Here is a 19,468-nt window from a genome sequence, read left to right as displayed (position 1 = left end):
GTCCTTTTCCGATATCCCTGGCTCAAAATCATCACCCCCTACTGCTTCATTTGTATTTAGTAGGGCAGTAGTTATCCATCCTTTTTTGCTCACATACCAAAAGAAGTTTGGAAAATTACATACCCCTTCATATATATTTAGGTTGACATCTAAAATTTTTATCACAAGTTTAAATTAAAAAAAATCAAAGAATGTCATTTCTAACATGTCTTGAAGGCTGACATTTTAAAATAAAAGTGTTATAGCATTAGAAAAAATATGTCCAGTAGAATGTGAGTGCCATGATGGTTTCTATCCTTGCCATCTTCCATTTTTAAAAAACATATGAACAAGCTCTTGAATAATTTGAATGTTTTGCATTATTTTCCCCTTGAACTCACATTTTCAAACCACTCCCATCCACAGAATTTATCCTAATATAATGTACTTTTATGCTTTGAAGTCTTTTATTGGTTACCCTATTCTACTTTTCTCTAAGAAAATATGTGTAGCAGTTGAAATTAATTTATTTTAATTTCCTATAGCCGTAAGGCTTTAAGTATTAGAAATGTTCCCCTGGATTAAGTTATTATTAAATTTAATCTTAGTACACAACCAAAACAACAATTAAATGTATTTCGATTTCTCGTGAATGATTATTATACATAAAAAGTAAATTTTCCTTTGAAATTAGTCTTCCAAGAAGATTAGTGGGGCTTTAAAAAATAGTCCATTGCCAGAAAGAAACATGGGTTCAGCAGTAATTTTATTCTTAATTTTAACTGTTGATTTCTTGTTTTAGCTTGTTTTGCATGTACACACTGGGAAGCCTTGTTCACATAAATCAATAGACTGAGATGGAAGGATTTTATTATGGCAAGGTCGTTCGGTTCTTTGAACTCAAGTTATATGCCAAAAATCATATTGTGATCTCTCCTCAAAAGTCAACATTACTTCTACAACCTGCAGAGCTTGTTTTCCACTCTTACAGGTCTTACCCATATGTTTTGTGTTGTCTTTAGAGCTTTTATACCACCCCCACCCCATCTATATCATGACTTTATTGTCACTTACAATACCCAAATGAAGGATTGTTAACCAACACATTCATCTTTCTTGGCTCTTCATACTTTCCACTTTTTAAAAAATCAAACACATTCTCAGTGATGAGAATTTGCTATCATTAAGGATGTATTCAGCTTGAAAGAGGAGTTCTGGGAATGTTGTAAACACTGACCACATCATTGGGGTAAGTGTCCAGCTTCCTGAGAAGCTATTGAGGAAATAATATTCCTTTGGATTGACCAGTTCTAGGGTAGTTGTACCTTATAATCATATTGTTTTCTTTCTCTTTGGGGCAGAATTTTTTTTCTTTCTTGGCCAATATAAAATAGCCTCTTAAGATCACATATATTTCAAATAGGTGAATGTGGGGGTAGGTGAATCAGTTTCCCAGACATCAGATATAATCTCAAACCTCACTAAATTCATTCAGTATTTGTTCAGTGGTCATAAGAGTGGCATGAGGGAATAAGAGAGGTTTCCTGCTACTCTGCTCTTCTTGGAGATGGGTCTGTGCTGAAAAAGGCCTCCATATCCTCTGCAACTCATCTGTGACAATTGAAGAAGCATCCATGGACTCAGGAAAGAATCTTTAAGCTTTATGAAGCAGTGGTGAAGTAATTATTTTGACAACAGGAGGCTCTGGGATGGATTTCCACTCTGCCTCTTAGGAACTGCATGACCTTGAGCAAGATCCTTAGGTGGTGGGCTGTTCATTTGCTCATCTGTTAAATGGGAGCGAAGCTGCTAACCTGACAGTGTGTCAGGATGGTTAGTGAGATCACATCTGCAGAACAGTGTGTGTTCTGTAGCACATGCCCAAGGCTTCTTGACCTCTCCCAGGGATGGATCCAGGATTGGTGGGGCCTGAAGTTTATACCATATGGAAGTGACTTTTTAAAAAAATCTATTTTATTCAAGTATAGTTGATTTACAATGTTGTGTTAATTTCTGCTGTATAGCAAAGTGTTTCAGTTATACGTATATATATATATATATATATATATATATATATATATATATATATATATATATAAAATACATTCTTTTTTGTATTCTTACCCATTATGGTTTGTCACAGGATATTAAATATAGTTCCGTGTGCTGCACAGTAGGACCTTGTTGTTTACCCATTCTGTGTATAATAGTTTACATCTGCTAATCCCAAACTCCCAATCCATCCCTCCCCTACCAAGGAGGTGACTTTTTAAGAAGAAAGAATACAAAACACAAATATTGGGTATCTAAGTAAATGTTTATGTACAATAATAAAAGAAATTGTAAGAAATTACAAATTTTTTTACGCTGACAACCCTAATGTGAACTCTGGACTTTAGTTAATAATAATGTATCAGTATTGGTTTATCAGTTTTAGCAAAGGTACCACACTAATGCAAGATATTAACACTAGAGAAAACTGTATGTAGCAGAAAGGGGGCATATGGGAACTCTCTGTACTGTCTGCTCAATTTTTCTATAAACCTTAAATAGTCCTAAAAAATAAAGTCTTGATTTTAAAAAAACCCACACACACATATACATACATATATGCTCACCAACATAATGTACATAAATTGAAACCATATCCTGGATGTTCATGGCATGAAAATATTCCATTCATAGACAAGAGTACCTTCCAAATCATAAACAAATAATTCAAGAAAAAAAATACAACACAAAGTTCATAAAAACTCAGAGGAAATAGCATAATGTTTTTATTAATTTTAAGTGCCTGATACATCTATAATATTTTTTTCCTAAACTTTTTGGCTGAATACTCTTCGATGGCCCTTTCATATGACAACAATTTTGGAAGATCGATTTCTATACACAGAATAGAAAGATAATCCTCTAGCATGGTTGAGCAAAGTTTGATATTTTTTTAAATTAATAGTTTAGAAAAGTTTCTTTTGTCTTCACAAATTGTTTTGGATGATGTCATGTGAATTTTTAATTAAATTTGAGAAAACCTATATTAAGTTTCTTGCATATTTGCGTAGAAAGATTTCAGGGCATTTCAATTTTTCTTGCTCTGTGACCTCACCTGAAATACTTCTCGAATGGAGAATGGGAAGGAAGCCTTGCAAGGGAGGGGCCCTGAAACATAAGAATCATGGGAGATCAGCCTCCACCCCCTTCCTTACATAATGTTTATCTAACGGTCTTTTGTGTTTAACATTCATGTAGATTAGTGACTCTCCTGTGCATGAGACCTTAATACCTTTGTGGATCTCTTCATGAACAAGAATTTCATTGGCTTCTCTTTTCATCTTTGAAGTGCACAGTGACTTGTGGCCGGGGGTTACGTTACCGGGTTGTTCTGTGTATCAACCATCGTGGACAGCACGTTGGTGGCTGTAATCCACAACTGAAGTTACACATCAAAGAAGAATGTATCATTCCCATCCCGTGTTACAAACCCAAAGGTAAGTTTGTGGTGCATTTTAAAGTTAAATCAAACGGTGTTTTCCAGCTCTCTTACTAATATTGCAGCATTTGAATTTCAACGTACTAACTTTCTTATAAAAATTGTTTTACTGACAGATTACAGTAGACCCATCCACCTAGATAAAGAAGTTAGACCTATGTGATTAATTGGTCTGGAGAAGAAACTGAGCTCTTATTGATTCAGTACATATAGAGTGGCTCCTGTCTAGGCTTATATTAACATTTCTTGGTGGGCATAAAATAATTTGATGCAGTCCCTGCTTTGAAGAAAAAGGAGAAGGAGGATGAAGAGAAAAAGGAAAAGGAAAATTCCCACATGCCTTCCACCAGAGTGTACATTTCTTGAGGAAGGAACAATGCCAGCTTCATCATATGTCCTATTGCCTACCATGAATGAATGAAGACTTTCAGTTCCCAATCTAGATTTATAGATGCACTTAGAAATTCTTTTGTAGTTCCCACTTGTTCCACATGAATTAGCAGAAATGGGTAGCATCCATGGGTAAGGAAGTCTTGGCATCATCTTTTGGATGTATGTTCCTCTCTAGACATGATTATTTCCATATACGTACTTTTGTAAGGCATTACCAGTCCTCGTGACAAGTATTTCCTTTTGGAAATGGAAAAAGAATTACTCCCAAGTGTCAGTGCCAAGGAGTCTTCCTTAGTACTTTGGAGAGGATGATAAAATTCTTCTTCATTATTTCTGGGTGCATTATTTACACAAATAGCCTCATAGGCAACTAACTATTCAAAAAATATTTATTTGATGACGTCTGTCTTCCAGAAAAATCACTGGTTTCCATGCAAGGTACAAACACTGATTATACAACTTCGTCAGTGAAGTCTTTTCTCCTTATTTCTGCAGTCAGTGGTACTTTTATAGCCACTTTCTTAGTGTCTGTGATTTCCCTGAAGCAGTCCAAAATTATTTCCTTTCTCATTTCATAATTAGATTGTTTCTTTCTTCACATCTTAGGAAGCTTCAAAGGACAGAGAGGGGCACCAGCTCGCTCCTGCAGGCCAGTGGTAATTGGTTAATCATATCCCTCAACAATTATAGGAATTAAAGTTTGAGTAAACCATAGCACTGACTCTCCTCCTCCCAACTTTCTAAGCCTTCTATGTTATTTGCTTTTCTCTATTAATTTCCTCATTCAATGGGCAAAAAAATTTGTGGAAAAAGAAAGCAAACTGATAACGGTTGAAGTAAGAGCTTTAATATGCAAACAACAGATATTGGTACTGATTTATAAAAGGCATTTTTATGCTAAGTTGGAGAATGTATTCAACTGTGTCATGGGGTTGTTTGGTTGCATTTTGATAATGTGTTAATTAAAAAAATGTATGACAGAAATTTTTGGTTCCGTCCAGAAGCCACTTCATGTACTGTGCATTTGAAAAGCGTGACCTCTTTATTGATGAAATCTTCAGCAAATAATAATCACATATCCAACTCTTGAATGAGTAACAATAATTAAGCTTGTTGTTTATGTTCCCTTTTTGTCAGAAAAAAGTCCAGTGGAAGCGAAATTACCTTGGCTGAAACAAGCACAAGAACTAGAAGAGACCAGAATAGCAACTGAAGAACCAACGTGAGTCCAGGACCTTTTATGGAAGTAATCAGAGCATAGCCAGCTAACATGATATATGTAATTTTTGTACTCATTGGAGTACAGTGATATGTTTCAAATCCAAATGACCTGGATTTGCAGACTCCAGAGAGCTTGAGCTGGCTAGAATTCTTCTTTATTTCACAATTCAGCAGTCCTGCTTTGGCAGTATCTGTGAGAAGCACAGAAAAGAACAGTGCTGTTTAACTCAAAGCAGACCCAGTGGTCTGTTACAGTTAAGAGATTGGGGATAATTCCTAGATCTAGATTAACACATATGATTTGACCAAAGACCATCATTAAACAAACAGACAGTATTAAACAAATAAACCAGTCATTCCATGGTTAAGTCATGGCCAATGTCTATAAAACCAGTTAGGCCAAAATGTATCGGGGTGGCCTGAGTGATTAAAAGGAGAAATCCCAGAGCTGCTGTGGTATGGGGCAATGGAAAGAATATGGCGCTACAAATCTTGGAGCCTAGTACCACCACTTTTAACGATGTGACCTTAGAGAAGTCTTTAATTTTTCTGTGTCTCATTCTCCTTACTTATAAAATGAGCAGGCTGGGCTTGATCTCTCTAGGGTTCGTCCCAACTCAAAAATCCAATGACTTCTATCCACATGGGGTTTGGCAAGTCTGGACTGTAATGGTATCCATGGAAATAAAGTATTAAGAGCATATCAAAGAAACATTCTGGAGGTGGAGGTATAGGGACCTAAAAGGAACAAGGAATCAAAGATGTTGAGTCTAGCCCAGCAATCTAGAAGAACAACAGCATGAATGGTAGACTTGAGGAATTGAATGGGACGGCTGATTCCCCATCAGGCGTGTGAAGTCCGTGGTGCTGACAGGCTATCACAGGGAGAGTGATTCACAGGGTGTCAGAGGAAAGGGGATCTCAGAGGTGGTATGGCTGGTCTCCCTCTCAGAGCAGGCATTTCTTCTTCAACACCTTCAGCAAGGGCAGAGTTCACTGCATTGAGAGACAGCTCATTCTTTGGTTGAACAACCTGAGTTATTTGCAAGATTTATTTTCCTGTTAGCCAAAATACAACCTCCTTCAAATTTCTGCTTTCTGAAACAGAGAAAAACACATCTATGCTGCATCCCACGTGACAAGTTTTCACAAATTTGCAGAAAGCTGGATCGCAAGAGCACTGTCTTTCCCAAGCTCATCATTCCTAGCCTTTTCAGCGGTTTTCACATGTTGTTTTTAGATCCCTTACCAACCCCATTGCTCTTTTCAGAACATTCTCTCATTTGTCAGTATCCTTTTTAACTGTGGGTCAGCCCAGCAGTGAGCCCCAGGAGCACATGGCTTCCTTGTCTTTGAGAAGGCTCCGTGCCTCTAGTGATGCGGGCCAAGAGAATTGGCACATCACACTTATGACACGTGCAGAACTTTTCCACATGGACTACTGTCCGATCTGGATGTGAACCCAGAAGACACTGTGGACACTGTGAGGTGAATGACCCCAGAGTAACTGATTGAAGAGAGAAGAGTGTTTGGCTCATGATGGAAGCATGGAGATCTAGAATTGGAGTCAGAAGAAGTGGAGCATGAAGGAGTAAACCCAAGGAAAGCTCACTGTTAGGAAGACCAAGGGAGCAAAGCATTTAAGGAGAGGTATAGCAGATAGTATTCAAACCTCACCGAAAGCCAAGGAACAACTGTGGGGACTGAGAAAAGGCTGTTTTGTTTGACAAGAAAGTCTTTCTCAGTTAATTTTAGAGCAGTAGCATTCAAAGTGTAGAGAAGTAAAACGTTGCAGAGCTTTAAGAAATGAATTCTGAATTGGAAGGAAATGGGGCAATGGGTATTTGACTACTAAAGAAGGAAGACTGGTAGTCAAGTTGATGGAAAGGAATGGTTATATGTATGTGCTTGATTTTTTTTGTTTGTTTTTCATCTGAAGTTTGGACAGCCTTAAACGTATTAAAAAGATAATAAAGATTTTAGACAAGTCAGTTACCGTCTCTAGACTTCCCAGCTGTACAAGGCGGGTGTTAGGCTAAAAGCTACTGGAACCTTCTCCCAGCTCTCATCTCCTATGATTCTGTAAGGGAAGGAACCTATAGAAGAAAAGGGACTTGAGACACCTGCAAGGGGGTTTGTAGCTGTCACATAAGGACGGTCATGGAGTTCTCAGTCTTGAATGATGCATCCTACCAGGATCTCTTCTCAAAACACAGTTAGATCACAATTGCTAGTCCTTCTGTGTGTCCTCTCTTGGTTGAGTGGTTTGCTCTCAGTTCCCCAAACTAGAAGCCTGCAGTCATCCTTGCCTCTTGCTCATTCTTTCCTTATCTGTAATTAACTACTGAGTTGTGCAGTCATATCTACTAAAATCTTTCTCCGTTGCAGCTCCTTCTCTCCATGCCTACTACCATCCTGTCCAGGTCCTGAAATCACTATCAGGACACTTACAACAGCCTTCTAATCTGCTCCCCACTCGATCCCCTGAAATCTATCCTCTAACCCAAAGTAGTGTAGCTAAGGCACAAATCTGATCTTTCTTACAACGTTCAGAAATTCCCAATGTTTCCCCATCGCTCAAAGACTTACGCTCGTTCACCAGGCTCACAAGCTGTAGCAGGGTGTTAGCCTTCCCAGCTCCCAGCCTCATCTCTGACCGCTTCCTTAATTTGCCTTGAATGGGATGCTCCAGCCACACTGAACTGTTGGTTGTTCCTTGCCGGCAACAAGCTGTCACTCACCTCCATCCCTTTAATAATGTTTTCCTCTCTATTGGGAATGCTCCTCGACTGCTGTGTTTTTAAAAAATATTTATTTATCTATGTGGCTGCGCTGGGTCTTAGTTGCAGCACGTGGGATATTTTCGTTGCGGCGTGCGGGATCTTTAGTTGCGGCATGCGGAATCTAGTTCCCTGACCAGGGATCAAACCCAGGCCCCCGGCATTGGGAGCACGGAGTCTTAGCCACTGGACCACCACGGAAGTCTCTCACTTGTGTTTTTGTTGTGTTGTTGTCACTGTTTACTCTTTATTTATTTATTTTAACATCTTTATTGGAGTATAATTGCTTTACAGTGGTGTGTTAGTTTCTGCTTTATAACAAAGTGAATCAGCTATACATATACATACATCCCCATATCTCCTCCCTCTTGCATCTCCCTCCCACCCTCCCTATCCCACCCCTCTGGGTGGTCGCAAAGCACCGAGCTGATCTCCCTGTGCTATGTGGCTGCTTCCCACTAACTATCTATTTTACATTTGGTAGTGTATATATGTCCATGCCACTCTCTCACTTTGTCCCAGCTTACCCTTCCTCCTCCCTGTGTCGTCAAGTCCATTCTCTACGTCTGCGTCTTTATTCCTGTTCTGCCCTTAGGTTCTTCAGAACCTTTTTTTTGTTTTTTAGATTCCATATATATGTGTTAGAATACGGTATTTATTTTTCTCTTTCTGACTTACTTCACTCTGTATGACAGACTCTATATCCATCCACTTCACTACAAATAACTCAATTTCGTTTCTTTTTATGGCTGAGTAATATTCCGTTGTATATATGTGCCACATCTTCTTTATCTATTCATCTATCAATGGACACTTAGGTTGCTTCCATGTCCTGGCTATTGTAAATAGAGCTGCAATGAACATTGTGGTACATGACTCTTTTTGAATTATGGCTTTCTCAGGGTATATGCCCAGTAGTAGGATTGCTGGGTCATATGGTAGTTCTATTTTTAGATTTTTAAGGAAACTCCATACTGTTCTCCATAGTGGCTGTATCAATTTACATTCCCACCAACAGTGCAAGAGGGTTCCCTTTTCTCCACACCCTCTCCAACATTTATTGTTTACACATTTTTTGATGATGGCCACTCTGACCGGTGTGAGGTGATACCTCATTGTAGTTTTGATTTGCATTTCTCTAATGATTAGTGATGTTGAGCATCCTTTCATGTGTTTGTTGGCAATCTGTATATCTGCTTTGGAGAAATATCTGTTTAGGTCTTCTGCCCATTTTTGGATTGGATTGTTTGTTTTTTGGATATTCAGCTGCATGAGCTGCTTGTATATTTTGGAGATTAATCCTTTCTCAGTTCCTTCATTTGCAAATATTTTCTCCCATTCTGAGGGTTGTCTTTCATCTTGTTTATGGTTTCCTTTGCAGTGCAAAAGTTTTTAAGTTTCATTAGGTCCCATTTGTTTATTTTTGTTTTTATTTCCGTTGCTCTAGGAGGTGGGTCAAAAAGGATCTTGCTGTGATTTATGTCATAGAGTGTTCTGCCTGTGTTTTCCTCTAAGAGTTTGATAGTGTCTGGCCTTACATTTAGGTCTTTAATCCATTTTGAGTTTATTTTTGTGTATGGTGTTAGGGAGTGTTCAAATTTCATTCTTTTACATGTAGCTGTCCAGTTTTTCCAGCACCACTTATTGAAGAGGCTGTCTTTTCCCCATTGTATGTTCTTCCCTCCTTTATCAAAGATAAGGTGACCATATGTGCGTGGGTTTATCTCTGGGCTTTCTATCCTGTTCCATTGATCTATATTTCTGTTTTTGTGCCAGTACCATGCTGTCTTGATTACTGTAGCTTTGTAGTATAGTCTGAAGGCAGGGAGTCTGATTCCTCCAGCTCCATTTTTCTTTCTCAAGATTGCTTTGGCTATTCGGGGTCTTTTGTGTTTCCATACAAATTGTGAAATTTTTTGTTCTAGTTCTGTGAAAAATGCCAGTGGTAGTTTGATAGGGATTGCATTGAATCTGTAGATTGCTTTGGGTAGTAGAGTCATTTTTCACAATGTTGATTCTTCCAATCCAAGAACATGGTATATCTCTCCATCTGTGTATATCATCTTTAATTTCTTTCATCAGTGTCTTATAGTTTTCTGAGCACAGGTCTTTTGTCTCCTTAGGTAGGTTTATTCCTAGGTATTTTATTCTTTTTGTTGCAATGGTAAATGGGAGTGTTTCCTTAATTTCTCTTTCAGGTTTTTCATCATTAGTGTATAGGAATGCCAAGAGATTTCTGTGCGTTAATTCTGCATCCTGCTACTTTACCAAATTCATTGATTAGCTCTAGTAGTTTTCTGGTGGCATCTTTAGGATTCTCTATGTATCATATCATGTCATCTGCAAACAGTGACAGTTTTACTTCTTCTTTTCTGATTTGGATTCCTTTTATTTCTTTTTCTTCTCTGATTTCTGTGGCTAAAACTTCCAAAACTATGTTAAATAATAGTGGTGAGAGTGGACAACCTTGTCTTGTTCCTGATCTTAGAGGAAATGGTTTCAGTTTTTCACCATTAAGAACGATGTTTGCTGTGGGTTTGTCGTATATGGCCTTTATTCTGTTGAGGTAAGTTCCCTCAATGCCTACTTTCTGGAGGGTTTTTATCATAAATGGGTGTTGAATTTTGTCGAAAGCTTTTTCTGAATCTATTGAGATGATCATATGGTTTTTCTCCTTCAATTTGTTAATATGGCATATCACATTGATTGATTTTCATGTACTGAAGAATCCTTATATTCCTGGGATAAACCCCACGTGATCTTGTTGTATGATCCTTTTAATGTGCTGTTGGATTCTGTTTGCTAGTATTTTGTTGAGGATTTTTGCATCTATGTTCATCAGTGATATTGGCCTCTAGTTTTCTTTCTTTGTGACATCTTTGTGTGGTTTTGGTATCAGGGTGATGGTGGCCTCGTAGAATGAGTTTGGGAGTGTTCCTCCCTCTGCTGTACTTTGAAAGAGTAGAAGGATAGGTGTTAGCTCTTCTCTAAATGTTTGATAGAATGTGCCTGTGAAGCCATCTGGTCCTGGGCTTTTGTTTGTTGGAAGATTTTTATCACAGTCTCAATTTCAGTGCTTGTGACTGTTCTGTTTATATTTTCTATTTCTTCCTGGTTCAGTCACAGAAGGTTGTGCTTTTCTAAGAGTTTGTCCATTTCTTCCAGGTTGTCCATTTTACTGGCATATAGTTGCTTGTAGTAATCTCTCACAATCCTTTGTATTTCTCAGTGTCAGTTGTAACTTCTTTTTCATTTCTAATTCTGTTGATTTGAGCCTTCTCCCTTTTTTTCTTGATGAGTCTGGCTAATGATTTATCAATTTTGTTTATCTTCTCAAAGAACCAGCTTTTAGTTTTATTAATCTTTGCTATTGTTTCCTTCATTTCTTTTTCATTTATTTCTGATCTGATCTTTATGATTTCTTTCCTTCTGCTAACTTGGGGTTTTTTGTTCTTCTTTCTCTAATTGCTTTAGGTGTAAAGTTAGGTTGTTTATTTGAGATGTTTCTTGTTTAGTAAGGTAGGATTGTATTGCTATAAACTTCCCTCTTAGAACTGCTTTTGCTGCATCCCATAGGTTTTGGGTCATCGTGTTTTCATTGTCATTTGTTTCTAGGTATTTTTTGATTTCCTCTTTGATTTCTTCAGTGATCTCTTGGTTATTTAGTAGTGTATTGTTTAGCCTCCATGTGTTTGTATTTTTTACAGATTTTTTACTATAATTGATATCTAGTCTCATAGCACTGTGGTCGGAAAAGATACCTGATGTGACTCAATTACCTTAAATTTACCAAGGCTTGATTTGTGACCCAAGATATGATCTCTCCTGGAGAAAGTTCCATGAGCACTTGAGAAGAAGGTGTATTCTGTTGTTTTTGGATGGAATGTCCTATAAATATCAATTAAGTCCATCTTGTTTAATGTGTCATCTAAAGTTTGTGTTTCCTTATTTATTTTCATTTTGGATGATCTGTCCATTGGTGAAAGAGGGGTGTTAGAGTCCCCTACTATTATTTTGTTACTGTCGATTTCCCGTTTTATGGCTGTTAGCATTTGCCTTATGTATTGAGGTGCTCCTATATTGGTTGCATAAATATTTACAATTGTTATATCTTCTCCTTGGATTGATCACTTGATCATTATGTAGTGTCCTTCTTTGTCTCTTGTAAAAGTCTTTATTTTAAAGTCTATTTTGTCTGATATGAGAATTGCTACTCCAGCTTTCTTTTGATTTCCATTTGCATGGAATATCTTTTTCCATCCCCTCACTTTCAGTCTGTATGTGTCCCTAGGTCTGAAGTGGGTCTCTTGTAGACAGCATATATACGGGTCTTGTTTTTGTATCCATTCAGCCAGTCTGTGTCTTTTGGTTGGAGCATTTAATCCATTTACATTTAAGGTAATTATCGATTTGTATGTTCCCATTTCCATTTTCTTAATGTTTTGGGTTTGTTATTTTTGGTCTTTTCCTCCTCTTGTGTCTCCTGCCTAGAGAAGTTCCTTTAGCATTTGTTGTAAAGCTGGTTTGGTGTGCCTAATTCTCTTAGCTTTTGCTTGTCTGTAAAGGTTTTAATTTCTCCGTTGAATCTGTATGAGATCCTTGCTGGGTAATCTTGGTTGTAGGTTTTTCCCTTTCATCACGTTAAGTATGTCTTGCCACTCCCTTCTGGCTTGCAGAGTTTCTGCTGAAAGATCAGCTGTTAACCTTATGGGGATTCCCTTGTATGTTATTTGTTGTTTCTCCCTTGCTGCTTTTCATATTTGTTCTTTGTATTTAATTTTTGGTGGTTTGATTAATATGTGTCTTGGTGTGTTTCTCCTTGGATTTATCCTGTATGGGACTCTCTGTGCTTCCTGGACTTGATTCTTTCCTTTCCCATTTTAGGGAAGTTTTCAACTATAATCTTTTCAAATATTTTCTCAGTCCCTTTCTTTTTCTCTTCTTCTTCTGTGACCCCTATAATTCGAATGTTGGTGCGCTTAATATTGTCCCAGAGGTCTTTAAGAGTGTCCTCAATTCTTTTCATTCTTTTTTCTTTATTTTGCTCTGCAGTAGTTATTTCCACTATTTTATCTTCCAGGTCACTTATCTGTTCTTCTGCCTCAGTTATTCTGCTATTAATTCCCTCTAGAGAATTTTTAATTTCATTTATTGTGTTGTTCATCATTGTTTGTTTAGTTCTTCTAGGTCCTTGTTAAATATTTCTTGTATTTTCTCCATTCTATTTCCAAGATTTTGGATCATCTTTACTATCATTACTCTGAATTCTTTTTCAGGTAGACTGCCTATTTCCTCCTCATTTGTTAGGTCTGGTGTGTTTTTACCCTGCTCCTTCATCTGCTGTGTGTTTTTCTGTCTTCTCATTTTGCTTATCTTACCGTGTTTGGGGTCTCCTTTTCACAGGCTGCAGGTTCGTAGTTCCCTTTGTTTTTGGTGTCTGCCCCTCGTGGCTAAGGTTGGTTCATTGGGTTGTGTTGGCTTCCTGGTGAACGGGAGTAGTGCCTGTGTTCTGCTGGATGAGGCTGGATCTTGTGTTTCTGGTGGGCAGGACCACATCCAGTGGTGTGTTTTGGGGTGTCTGTGACCTTATTATGCTTTTAGGCAGCCTCTCTGCTAATGGGTGGGCTTGTATTCCTGTCTTGCTAGTTGTTTGGCATAGGGTGTCCAGCACTGTAGCTTGCTGGTTGTTGAGTGGAGCTGGGTGTTAGCGTTGAGATGGAGCTCTGTGGGAGAGCTTTTGCCATTTGATATTACGTGGAGCTGGGAGGTCTCTGGTGGACGAATGTCCTGAACTCGGCTTTCCCACCTCAGAGACACAGGCCTGAAACCCGGCCGGAGCACCAAGACCCTGTCAGCCACATGGCTCAGAAGAAAAGGGAGAAAGAAAGAAAGAAAGAAAGGAAGAAAGGAAGAAGGGAGGGAGGGAGGGAGGGAGGAAGAAAATAAAAAGAAATAACGTTATTAAAATAAAAAATTAAAAAGTAATAAAAAAAAAAAAGAAAAAAGAAAGAAGAGAGCAACCAAACCTAAAAACAAATCCACCAATGATAACAAGCTCTAAAAGCTATACTAAAGAAAAAAAAAAAAACCGGACAGACTGAACCCTAGGACAAATGGTAAAAGCAAAGCTATACAGACAAAATCACACAAAGAAGCATACACATACACACTCACAAAAAGAGAAAAAGGAAAATATAGATATATATATATATTAAAAATAAAGGTAAAGAGCAACCAAATCAATAAACAAATATACTAATGATAATAAACTCTAAATACTAAACTAAGATAAATTTAAAACCAGAAACGAGTCAGTTGCATACAGCAAACCCCATGTCTACAGTTGCTCCCAAAGTCCACCGCCTCAATTTTGGGATGATTCGTTGTCTATTCAGGTATTCCAGAGCTGCAGGGTACATCAAGTTGATTGTGGAGATTTAATCTGCTGCTCCTGAGGCTGCTGGGAGAAATTTCCCTTTCTCTTCTTTGTTTGCACAGCTCCTGGGGTTCAGCTTTGGATTTGGACCCGCCTCTGCGTGTAGGTTGCCTGAGGGTGTCTGTTCTTCGCCCAGACAGGACGGGGTTAAAGGAGCAGCTGATTCGGGGGCTCTGGCTCACTCAGGCCGGGGGGAGGGAGAGGTACGGAGTGCGGGGCGAGCCTGCGGCGGCAGAGCCCCACGTGACGTTACACTAGCTTGAGGTGCGCCGTGTGTTCTCCCGGGGAAGTTGTTCCTGGATCGCAGGACCCTGGCAGTGGCGGGCTGCCCAGGCTCCCGGGAGGGGAGGTGTGGAGAGTGACCTGTTCTTGCACACAGGCTTCTTGGTGGCTGCAGCAGCTTCCTTAGCGTCTCATGCCCTTCTCTGGGGTCCACGCTGATAGCTGCAGCTCGCGCCCGTCTCTGGAGCTCGTTTAGGCGGTGCTCTGAATCTCTTCTCCTGGCGCACCCCGAAACAATGGTCTCTTGCCTCTTCGGCAGCTCCAGACCTTTTCCCGGACTCCCTCCCGGCTAGCTGTGGCGCACTAGCCCCTTCAGGCTGTGTTCACGCTGCCCACCCCAGTCCTCTCCCTGGGATCTGACCCCCGAAGTCCGAGCCTCAGCTCCCAGCCCCCGCCCGCCCCGGCGGCTGAGCAGACAAGCCTCTCGGGCTGGTGAGTGCTGGTCGGCACCGATCCTCTGTGCGGGTATCTCTCCGCTTTGCCCTCTGCACCCCTGTTGCTGTGCTCTCCTCTGTGGCTCCAAAGCTTCCCCCCTCTGCCACCCACAGTCTCTGCCCGCGAAGGGCCTTCCTAGTGTGTGGAAACCTTTCCTCTTCACAGCTCCCTCTCAGTGGTGCAGGTCCTGTCCCTATTCTTTTGTCTCTGTTTTTTCTTTTGCCCTACCCAGGTACGTGGGGAGTTTCTTGCCTTTTGGGAGGTCTGAGGTCCTCTGCCAGTGTTCAGTAGGTGTTCGGTAGGAGTTGTTCCACATGTAGATGTATTTCTGATGTATTTGTGGGGAGGAAGGTGATCTCCACGTCTTACTCCTCCACCATCCTGAAGGTCTCCCCCCTCACTTGGTTTTTAAGAAGGTTTTTTTTTTTTTGCTTGTTATAGAAAATTTCAAGGCTGTATAAATGAGGAGAGAAGAGTGTAACGAACCCCCATGTGTCCATCACCCACCTGCAACAGTTATCAACTTGGGGCCACTCTTGCTTCATCTACACTACTACCTCCAGCCCACTGGGCCATTTTGGAAGCACACCCAGACAGCATATCATTTCATTCATAAATATTTCAGTATGTAGCTCTAAAATAGAAAGACCTTTTTTTGATAACCACAATACCACTTTTTAAAGTGTGGTTCTCAAATTGCTTCCTGTAGAAGCATCTGTGGTGCTATTTAAAATGCAAATTTCTGGACCTCACCAAGTCAGACATTCTGGGAGTGGGTCCCAGTCACCAGCACTTTTTTTTTCTTTTGGCTCTGCCAGGTATTTTTTAAATTGTGGTAAAATGTACATAACCTAAAAGGGACCATTTTAACCCTTTTTAAGTGTACAGTTCATTGGTATTAAGTACATTGACATTGTTGTGCAACCATCACCACCATCCATCTCCAGAATTTTTCATCATACCCAACACAAACTCTGTACCCACTAAACACTGACTCCCCATCCTCCTATTCCTACCCCCAGCCCCTGGTAATTTCTGTTCTACTTCCATCTCTATGGATTTGTCAGCCGCATTTTTAGCAAGCACGCTGGGTGACTGGGGGTGGGGTGCATCCAAATTTGGGAACCATTGGATCAGATAGTCCTGAGGGTCCCTTTTAAGTTCTGAAAATACGGTTTGTTTTACTTAACTGGAAAAGACCCATATCGTGTAAGCTTAGCAGGTTCCAGCCCCGTATCCATCCCCAAGCCTGCATGAACTGTCAGCCCCACCTGACTTTGCTGGTGGCTCGTCCAGTCTGTATTCACTGTGCAAAGCTGGTTCACCCTCTCTTCCTGTAGGACACCACTTCTTTCTTCCCATCATGGAAAACCGAGGCCCCAGCACCTGTTCCCGGGCCTGAGCGACTGCCTCTCTCCACCTTCCTCCCCGTCTCCCTCTGTGGTCTCTCTGCAGTTTTCCTTTATAATTCACGCTGCCTGGCAGCTTCTGGCCTGTTCCTGGCTGTCTAGTGTGAAGTTTATGGTTTCCTCCTACCACTTCTGACTCTAGTCATTGCCTTGATTTCCAAACAAAACCACAACCTATCTCAGCTTCCAGTTCATCCTTTTATTACCCCTGTCTCTTGTGGTTTGGGGATGCTTGCTTGTTGACAGTGAGCTGTATTTCAGATCCCTTGAGGAAAGCCTCCCAAACCCTCCTGGAGAAGATAAATATTTCTGCCTCTGTGGTTGACTATGGCCTGAGCTCTGAATTTACATAGAAAGTGGATGTGCAAAAGGCTTTTCTTTTTAATTAGAAAAATACAAATTATAGCTTATAAAGCTAAGCCGGGGAACTGCAGTTTTGACCTTCTTAACTTTCAGCTGTGGAATGTGTTGACAGTTGATACAGTTCATTGTTGTTTTAAAAGTTCTTCCCTGGAGCCTTCCTAGTTTCTACGGGATTCACAACACTTCCTTAGTCATGCTGCCCTCCCTCCCATTTTTCATATATGAGAACCAAGGATTTAGAACACTTTGTGTATTTTCTTCACTGCTATTTTAGCTTCTGCATTTGTGCCATTTGTATTTGCTAAAATCAAATTAGGTTATGTTTCAGGCAGCTGTTTTTCTCACAACAACAGCAGTAAACAACTAATATTGAGGACTTCTTTTGTGCCAGACTGTGTTCTATGTGGATTAACTGATTTAATTCTCACAATGACCCCATAAGGAGGCATTATTATTAGCTTCATTTTAGGGATGAGGAAACAAGGCATAGATTAAGGAATTATCCAACATTTCAGAGCTATTAAGTGGTGGATGGTGATTCTCTGGCATGTGATACTAGGAAGAGCTCCAACTTTATGTTAGGAGACCTGAATTCAAGTCTCTCCCATCCTTAGGTTGGTCTAATAGGGCAGGTAGAGAAGTTAGCGATTATATTATGGTATTGTAAGGCTTAGGGGGTCAGGGATGGCTTCCTGGGAGAGATGGTACATGAAATGATGCCCTAAGATGTACACAGATGTCAGAACAGCATGTCAGGTATTGAGGTTGCATGTTGGCCAACTGGCCCATGGGGGCCACACCTGGACATTGAGGTACTAAGCGTGGAGAGGGGGCTGGAGGAGAAGTAGGTGGTAATGGCAGCTGGGAAAGTAAGCAAGTCTTGGAGGTCTTCCGTGGTTCATAAAGGAATTTGGACTTCATCTGGAGGCAGTGAGAGCCATTTAAGGATTTTTAACAAGTGATGTAATCACGATTACATTTTTAGAGAGATCTTTCTGGATGTCTGCAGTTTGTTTCTAATTATTTACTATGATAAATAAAACTGTAGCAAATCTCAAATTTCCCATCTCTTCATCTCTAAATGTCTCCTTAGGACACATTTGCTGGGGTGGAATTTCTGGGCCAGAAGATAGGCACGTTGAAGGCATTTAATTTCTACTGTCAAATTTCCTTTTTAAAATTTAAACAAAAGATACTATAGTGTTCAGGCAGTGCTGAATCTTGTTTTGTTTTTGTTTTTCCCCCATAGTAATTTTAAAAATTAAATTCTCATTAAATTGGAGTGGATCTTTGTGCATTTTTTTCTGGGAGATTATACAGATGGCATACTCTCTAAGACCCTCTATATTTAAGGATGCCTTTCTTATACCCTCAAATGAGCAGGAATATGAGCTCTTGTTTAATAAGCTATCTTCTTTTTTTTTTTCTTAAAACTGTGGACATATGGCTCTGGATATTGAAAAGGAAATATTTGTGCCTAAACTGTCCTTTCTCCTTGTGTTGTGAACCTTTTTTTTTTTTCCTGCTTAGATATAAGATTTTCCCCATATACTTAAAATTAGAGGACTTTTCTAGAATAAGTCCAGGTTCTATTTTCTTTTCAATAATTTTGGTAAACAGTGAGGGCTTTTAGGACATAGATTCAAATCTTTCTTGGGTGCATGAAAGTTTTCTTCTGTTGTATTTATGCCTCTTTTCTGTTATTTTTCTTATTTATTCTAAAGGTTCACCAACTGTCTGTATTGCATCTCTTCTCTATTTTTAACATGTAATATTTCCCCCCACCTCTTTGTCTTTTTTCCTCCATGTTTTGGAAGCACACCTCCCCTTCAAACAAAAGCACTTGCCCTCCTCATCATTGGATGTATTTCCTACTATTCATTTGGATTTTCTTCTGTCATAGAGCAAACTTTGCATTATTTTTGTATTTTTCAGTCTTTTCTCAACCAAGCCAGAGGTTTTTTTTCCAGCCATGTTTTGACTTCTTAACCCCATCATTTATCTTTTGTTTTGTAGAATGCTTCCTTGAATTTTATTGTCATTAAATTTTAAGGAGATGCTATACATTTCCTTCTGTTTCTGATAATATTTTCCCCCAAATATGCTTTTCTTTCACTAATACAGGTTACATTCTTCTTCTTTTAGAGTGAATAATTATTTTATCAAGTGGATATTGGTGTTTGTTTATTCATTTTTGAAATAAGAAAAGTAAATGCCCCCAAATAGTATTGTTGAATTTTACTGGCATCCTTTTATTGTCATCTTGGATGATCTTAAAATGCATCTCTCACCTATGATACTGCTGAGGCAGGGTAAAATAACGCCAGTAGCTACTTTGTAATCTTTGACAAATTACCCTCAGTTTCCTCATCTGTAAAATGGGAATAATAACAATACTTCCTGATGGGGTTGTTGTTATGAGTAAATGATAAAATATATGTGAAGTACATAGAACAGTATCTTACATGAATAATAATGCAATGAATGTTAGTTGTCATTTTTTATTGTATTGTAATTATTGAACTTTTCACTCTGACATCTCATTTAATCCTTACCTAACCCCATTAGGTTGGTACCATTACTGTTCCTATTTTACAGAAAATTATGGCCTTTGTATTTGAATAACAATTTGACTGGACATAATATTCTTGGGACCCAGATTCCCTCTCTCAAAACTTTT

At 39.3% G+C, this 19,468-nt stretch overlaps 1 protein-coding gene across 1 annotated transcript in view; it reads left to right on the top strand.

The window, feature by feature from the left end:
- ADAMTSL3 (ADAMTS like 3) overlaps nt 1–19,468 on the top strand; it is a 374,428-nt gene that overhangs the window by 222,827 nt on the left and 132,133 nt on the right. The window contains exons 14-15 of the mRNA XM_061179848.1: nt 3,320–3,467; nt 5,000–5,084. Coding sequence (XP_061035831.1) covers nt 3,320–3,467; nt 5,000–5,084 — 233 coding nt within the window. The remainder of the gene's footprint in view (nt 1–3,319; nt 3,468–4,999; nt 5,085–19,468) is intronic.

Source organism: Eubalaena glacialis, chromosome 2 (genome assembly GCF_028564815.1).
Source record: "Eubalaena glacialis isolate mEubGla1 chromosome 2, mEubGla1.1.hap2.+ XY, whole genome shotgun sequence".
Lineage (NCBI taxonomy): Eukaryota > Metazoa > Chordata > Mammalia > Artiodactyla > Balaenidae > Eubalaena > Eubalaena glacialis.
This window is presented reverse-complemented; position numbering and strand designations above follow the sequence as displayed.